At 52.1% G+C, this 7,500-nt stretch overlaps 1 protein-coding gene across 1 annotated transcript in view; it reads left to right on the top strand.

Annotated features, from left to right (window-relative positions):
* The window catches only part of cpxm2 (carboxypeptidase X (M14 family), member 2), a 35,229-nt gene that overhangs the window by 15,763 nt on the left and 11,966 nt on the right, over positions 1-7,500 (top strand). Inside the window, exons 6-11 of the mRNA XM_060037218.1 lie at positions 1-102; positions 237-325; positions 3,475-3,598; positions 4,365-4,561; positions 5,505-5,684; positions 7,379-7,500. The exon at positions 1-102 is cut by the window's left edge and continues 49 nt beyond it; the exon at positions 7,379-7,500 is cut by the window's right edge and continues 176 nt beyond it. Coding sequence (XP_059893201.1) covers positions 1-102; positions 237-325; positions 3,475-3,598; positions 4,365-4,561; positions 5,505-5,684; positions 7,379-7,500 — 814 coding nt within the window. The remainder of the gene's footprint in view (positions 103-236; positions 326-3,474; positions 3,599-4,364; positions 4,562-5,504; positions 5,685-7,378) is intronic.

The raw sequence follows: 7,500 nt of genomic DNA, 5'->3' as shown, positions 1-7,500 counted from the left end.
CGACCCCGATGGTGGGGCGCTACCTCCGGATCAACCCCCGCTCCTGGTACGGGGGGGGCACCATCTGCATGAGGGCCGAGATCCTGGGCTGTCCCATGCCAGGTGAGGGCTCCGTACGGGCTCCGGTGCTGCCGTTCAGATTTCATTTGGTACAGTTGTGCAGTGCGGTGACAAATAAGGAAATCCTGAACCCCCGGGGTCGGTGATCTCACGGGGCTTCTGGGTATTCTCCGCAGATCCCAACAACTACTACCACCGACGGAATGAGGTAACGACGACGGACAACTTGGACTTCAGACACCACAGCTACAAGGACATGAGACAGGTACACTCGCTCGGGACTCAGAGGGCGATGTAAGGGACCAAGGTCTGGCTCGCCGATTTACTCATGATTTATTCATCAGGGTTGCTCTGCGGAGTCCTTTCCCTTAAAGTGCCCGAACAGGGCCATCTTGTATTGCATCTCAGACACCTTCACTAAAGTGAGTGTACATCGGGTCCATCTAAAGGTTTGCCATCTGCAGGGACAAACAACAGAACACAAAATAAATGGTAAATTGACTGCTTTTATATCGCGCTCTTTTGTAACCAGAGGCCACCCAATGCGCTTTACAAAATTGCCTGACATTCACCCATTCACCCGCCGACGGCGGTGTCGACCGTGCGAGGCGACAGCCGGCCCGACGCTCCGGGGGATTGAACCAGCGACCTTGCTGGTTACCAGCCAACCCGCTCCACCTCCCGAGCGACATGCCGCAACCGCTGGTTTTGTTTTCTCACGAGGTTGTGTAGGAACAAACAACAGAACACACGGTGGGTTTCCTTCCCTCCCCAAGGTTGTGTGAAGGAGCGTGTTTAGGCGAAGGCAGGGGGCTCCTGTCATTACTTATTCCTGTTCCTGCGTGTCTCAAACAGTGGCGTGTTTGTGGTGAGACAGCTGTATTTGTCAGTGGAAGACTGGTGTGTCGGAACGGTGGAGGTGCTGTGAATCACAATCTCCCCTCCGCCTCCCCAAACCGCCCTCTTTTACAAAGATTGCTCAGGCAGGCAGCATGATGGACTATGTGTGTAAACGTGTTGTTCCCCTGTCAAAGGGTTTGTGAACACCTTTGCTTTTCCAAGATGGATCATTAAAAGCACCCTTCCAAATAACTCACGAGGAATTACTTCCACGCAAACAGTTACAAATTCATTAATTTAAATGTCCTTATTATTAATGAGGTTCCTAATGGATCTCAACAACACAACTTCCCTAAAGCTATTCATGGAAGCGACCTAATTGAGGTCCTGCATGACACCTCCACCTACACACCGAGTGAGGTTAAGGAGTCCTTCCTGGAGGACAGTGTAGTACTCTCTACTCCAGGACTGGGCTCCATCCAGCGCTGCAGAAGATGGAGCCCAGGGCTCCTAGCGGCATCTGAGCGGTTCAGCTCGGAGGCTGCAGGTGTGATGCATGGGGAGAGGGGAACTATTTTTATAACCCAGGCTGCACGTGATGACTCTGTTCTTTGTTCCCCACACCCTTGCAACCCGTCTCCTTTGTTCAGCGTGTTTTTTCCCGCGCACTCCTGCCGAATCCCAAGAGGGGGCGCGGCAGGAATCGTGCGCGCCGACAATGTAGGCCGCGGCTCCGCGGGGAATACAGGGTTACCCCCTTCATACCGGCGCCACGCGCTCCCCGGTGGAGATGTTACAACGGTTTTCACAAAAAAAGCATTAAAGGTTTTCTTCGCTCTCGGATGATTCCCCCCCCGCAGCTCCGATAACATTTGAAGGTCGTGTTAACGCCGGTCTTCCCCAGCAAGCGGACGTTTATGATGTGTAGTCGTGAAGCGTACAGAGAGAGAGAGACAAGGGAGCGGGAGAACAGATTGGAGCATAAAGATACCGCTTAGCATCGCTTTAGAACGAGTGCCGCAGAAGCTAATAAACCGGCAGGCGAACGCTACAGGGCAGCAAATGAGCTTTGTGGTGGGCAGTAGGTGAGGCGTCGTAAAGTGATTAAGAGGCACGGCGGGGAAAGTAAGGCCCCGTCCACACGAAGCCGATTTCATGGCGAAACCGCAAAGGTCTTGTACGGTTCGGCCTTCCGTCCACACGAAGCCGGCGAATCCGCTGACCGAAACCGCAAACTTCTGAAACCACCCTCGGAGGTGGTTTCAAATCTATCCGGTTTCGTTTTGGTTTCGTGTGGACGCCTGAAACCGACTGAAACCGCAAACCATGACATCATCGCCCCACCCCTCGACCTCCTAGCCGCGGAGTCTCAGAAATCACAACAAAAAAGATGATGGCGGACTACAAGCTTGTAATCGTTCTGCAGCATATCATGTCCCTTGTTGGGTTGCTAAGCCATTATTTATTGAGAATCTAGTTCGCCATCTTAGAAGAGCTGTTTGTTTGTGTTGTTAGTGGTTCGGGGGGCAGCCTTTATGCGCATGCTCGCCTCTTCTTCTTCTGGATTTGTGTACCAGAAGCAGCGCCCCTTATGGGCCTGGAATGTTTACTACAGCGTTTCTACAGATCTATCCGGTTTCGCTTGGCTTCGTCTTTACGGAGATACTTCGAAACCGGATAGATCGAAACCGTAACGGTTTCGCCCGTTTCGGCTTCGTGTGGACGGGGCCTAAGGCGCGCGGTACATGTCTTTGGAGGTGCCGCTGACACGAGCAAGGTGTAATTACCCAGGGAAGTACAATCATTTTGAGCTCGGAAAAAAATGTTACCTCTCTCTCTCTCTCTCTCTCTCTCTCTCTCTCTCTCTCTCTCTCTCTCTCTCTCTCTCTCTCTCTCTCTCTCTCTCTCTCTCACGTGCCTCTCTAGTTTTGCGGAGAGAACCAGATGTTCGATGAACTGCAAGCTATGGAATGATAAAACTAAAAAGATTTTACTAGACACTAATTAAAAGCTCATCCCTTTTTAATTAATGACCATCCAAGCAGCTGAAGGGGACACATAAACAAAAAGCTAGTTTTCTTAACAATACTAATGTTGTGACACTGTGGCTGTTGTGAGAGCTTTGTCTCGGTCTGGCTTCGGTTGATTAGGCTCTGCTCTTCCTGCCAATCTCCAGCGAGGTTCCCTGGTTGGTCCCTCGTGGTCCAAAGGCTGCAGTGTGAATTGGCTGTGTTCCCAACACCTGCGCCCATAAGCTTGTTCTCGTAGTTGCTCCTGAAATCCTCTGCGCCCGCCACTACTATTTTTCAGCGGGGGCGTGACATTGTTTCTCTGATGAGGCCTTGTTTTTTCCCTGCCAAACTGTCTCAATAACACACACTTAATGAGGCAAACGTAGAAACAACAGCATCATTTGCGGAACTCGAGGCTCTGTAAAACACAGGACACAGTTTTCCTGTCACTTTTATCTAGTGGGGGAGAATCACCCGTTTGCTCTTGCTGCCGTTTACTCACTTTATCGAATCGATGGCTTAACGATGGATGACGAGATGTTTCTCTGTTGTCCTCCTGCAGCTTATGAAGGTGGTGAACGACATGTGTCCCAACATCACACGCATCTACAACATCGGCAAGAGCCACAACGGGCTGAAGCTGTATGCCATAGAGATCTCAGACAACCCGGGCGAGCATGAAGTTGGTGAGGACACCCCAGCCTTCCTCACATGGGGATACAAGGACCCAAATGGGGCCTGGAAGGATTTCAGGGGGAAAGCTATTTTTGTTCTTGTATTGGTCATGATGAACGAGGGTAAATTAATGCCACCATGATAACATGCCGCCATAATAAAATGTAATAAATTGAGAATACTGCAAGGATTTACTCTTCGGTAAATTCTTATATAAGTATTCACACCAATCATTCAATGATCATGGTTGTTTACACAAAATATCATGCACATACACTATTTTAATTTACTTCTTTTCCATCAATAGTTTTATGCTGGTGGAAGGGGTGCCTGGCTGAAATTATATTTTGTATTAAGAGTTTGAGAACAACGTTCATAGAAGATGAAAATGCCGGATAAAGTGTAACCCCCGCCCCCAAAACTCTCTCTCTCTCTCTCTCTCTCTCTCTCTCTCTCTCTCTCTCTCTCTCTCTCTCACCCTTTCCTTCTCTCCCCGTCTCTCTCTCTCTCTCTCTCTCTCTCTCTCTCGCCCTTTCCTTCTCTCCCCGTCTCTCTCTCTCTCTCTCTCTCTCTCTCTCTCCCCCTCTCCCTCTCTTCCTCTCTCTCTTCCTCTCTCTCTTCCTCTCTCTCTTCCTCTCTCTCTTTCTCTCTCTCTCTCTCTCTCTCTCTCTCTCTCTCTCTCTCTCTCTCTCTCTCTCTCTCTCTCTCTCTCTCTCTCTCTCTCTCTCTCTCTCTCCCTCTCTCTCTCCTTCCCCTGCCCGGGCGTGGGGGACGCAGGTGAGCCAGAGTTCCGCTACCTCGCCGGTTCCCATGGTAACGAGGCGCTGGGCCGGGAGCTGCTGCTGCTGCTGATGCAGTTCATGTGTCTGGAGTACCGCTCCGGTAACCCACGGATACGGCACCTGGTGGACCAGACCAGGATCCACCTGCTGCCCTCGGTCAATCCCGACGGGTACGAGAAAGCCTTTCAAGCGGTAGGTCCGCAAGATGGCTGCTGGTGACCTCTGAACCCCCCCCCCCCCCCCCCCAACCTTGCCGCCGTAGGGACCTTTTTAGAGCGCGCGCGCGCCTCGGCAGATGTTGGAAAAAAAGAAACGAGGACAGGGCTAAAAACGGTCCTGAGGTGAAGGTGTACGAGGCGAGTGCTGCACAGCGTCTGTCTGTCCGGAGAGGCTCCTGAGAGGCCTCTTCTTCAACAGGGACGGACACGCTCTCTAAATAAATGAAGCTAGAACGGAGGCACGGCCGCCGCTAAGTGTGTGTGTGAAAGCTTTTCGGCCCAAAAAAAAAGTGCTTTCGCCGAAAAAACACACTTTCACCAGCCGAGACGCACATCCACCGAGACGTGCGCTGACGCATGCTTTGAGATCCCGTATGAGGCCGTCTTATCCGTGTCTAATCCCATGACTCATAGATCCTCTGAGAAGCTGCTGATGGTGAACAGCACTATCAAATTATTGTCCAGTTGTAGCACAGGCAGGACATCAAATCCACAGCATTTTGAATAAAATAAGGGATTGCGAACAAGCAAAATGCTCATAATTGACACATGAAAATGTAAGACGATTCACATGAGTCTGTGCTATCCGTGTCTAGTCCCATGACATAAACCTACTCTGAGAAGCTGCTGGTAGATTTTGATGAGTAATATCAAATTATCGTCCAGTCGTAGCGCGGGCGTAGAATACACAGCCTTTTCAATAAAATAAGGGATTGCGAACAAGCTAATCATAATTGACACATGAGAAATGTAACACTATTCACAGATGGGAGAGATTAGACTAGATAAAGGGATTCCTGTTTCACAGAAGTTGATCAGATCAGATCGCTATCAGGGGTTTTAGTTCACCCGATGCTTCGCTCACCCAAGCGAGTTGTGTTCGTGTTCCCCCCCCCCCCGCCCCCCCCCCCCCTCAGGGCTCGGAGCTCTGCGGGTGGTCCCTGGGCCGCTGGAGCCAGGACGGTATGGACATCCACCACAACTTCCCCGACCTCAACTCCGTTCTGTGGGAGGCCGAGGTCAAGAAGTGGATCCCCCGCAAGATGCACAACCACCACGTGGCCATCCCCGGGTGGTACCAGGCCAAGAACGCCACGGTCAGTGCTGTGTGTGTGTGTGTGCTGCTCGCCCCCCCCCCGCCTGTTAGTCACCGGGCGCCTCAGACAGCCCCCCCCTCAAGGCTCTTCCTCTTCATTCATGGATGAGGCATCCTGGGATCCGACGGTCCTACGTTCATAGCAGAACCTCTGGGGAAGGGAGAGGCCAGACACTGCAAGTTTTATAGAAACACATGAAAACCGGAAACAGCCTTGAAAGAAACCTGAAACAAATGCAGATTTTATTTGTATTTTTTTATTGAACCTTTATTTAACGTGGAATGAATCACATTGAGATAGGTATCTCTTTTACAAGTGAGCCCTGGCCAAGGTAGTAGCGCACAATTAACACAGGACAGTGAAAGCTAATCAATAGAGACGTAAAACAAAGTCAGAAATTAAAAACACAGAATCGTTTTAACAAAGAAAACACGAAAGATGACGCCATTCTGATGTGTGTCAGGGTGCTTTTGAAGCCCCCCCCCCCCCCTGTTAGAGGGTCCACCGCCCTCATCCAGGCCCAGAAAGTACGAACTCTTCCCTGTGACATGTTTTGTTCCAGTTCTGGCGATCAAAGGAGACTGACGTGTGTGTTAGGGGCTAAAGCCGCCGCGCCAGACTCATCCTCCGCTCTATTTCTGGGCGACCGGGAAGCCTTAGTGACGGGCAGGCTGAGGGCTAATTTAAAACCCAGCGCGTCTATTCTGGGCCGCAGCCCACGTGTGTTTTGACGTTGGTGGGAGCCACGGGTGAGACGCACACGCAGTCAAACACACGCAGTCACACACACACAGTCACGCACACACAGTCACGCACACAGTCATGCACACACAGTCACGCACACAAGCAGTCACGCAAACGCAGTCACACACACAGTCACACACACACAGTTACACGCACACAGTTACACACACACACAGTCATGCACACAGAGTCACACACACACAGTCACAGTCACGCACACAGTCACACACAGTCACACACACAGTCACGCACACAGTCACGCACACACAGTCACGCACAGAGTCACACACACACACACACAGTCACACACAGAGTCAACCTCACAGAGTCACACACACACACAGTCACACACGCAGAGTCACGCACACAGTCACACACACACACACACACACACAGAGCCACGCACACGGAGCCACATGCACACACAGGCTCTCTGGAACAGCGGCTGCTCCGGTGCTCTGGGGATATCAACAGCCCTGTGTTCCCTCATCTGCCCTCAGGAAGCTTTGAAAACCCCTGTTCCTCGTCCCCTCATTGGGCCGCACCAGACCCCCCGCCCCCCCCCCCCCCCCCTCTCCTCCTCCACCCCCATCTCCTGATTATAATCAGGGCTATAACCATTTACTCTACGTTCTCGCCCCGTAGCGTGGGAAGACGTTTTTTCGTCTGCACTTCCTCGGAATGGAGCCGCTTCAAAATACATATGTTTGCAAATAGACCGTTTGTGTAAGGACCCCCGCGGAGGGCGAATTGGCGTACCGTTTGCTACGCCTGGTATTTTTAATCAGCGCCGCGCTCCAACAGCCCTCCTCAGAGAGCGCCTCCGAGGAGCTGTTGTTAATTGCTTGGACCGGGCTCTCGCTCGGAAATTATAACACCCGTCTATTGTCGGTCTCGCCCACTCTCCCCGTCTCTCCCTCGCGGGCGTGTCTCCCCCCCCGGGGGCGCAGGTTGCCGTGGAGACACGGGCGCTGGTGGCGTGGATGGAGAAGCTGCCCTTCGTGTTGGGCGGGAACCTGCAGGGCGGCGAGCTGGTGGTGACCTTCCCGTACGACCGCACGCGCACGCAGGG

Source organism: Gadus macrocephalus, chromosome 18 (assembly GCF_031168955.1).
Source record: "Gadus macrocephalus chromosome 18, ASM3116895v1".
NCBI lineage: Eukaryota > Metazoa > Chordata > Actinopteri > Gadiformes > Gadidae > Gadus > Gadus macrocephalus.
This window is presented reverse-complemented; position numbering and strand designations above follow the sequence as displayed.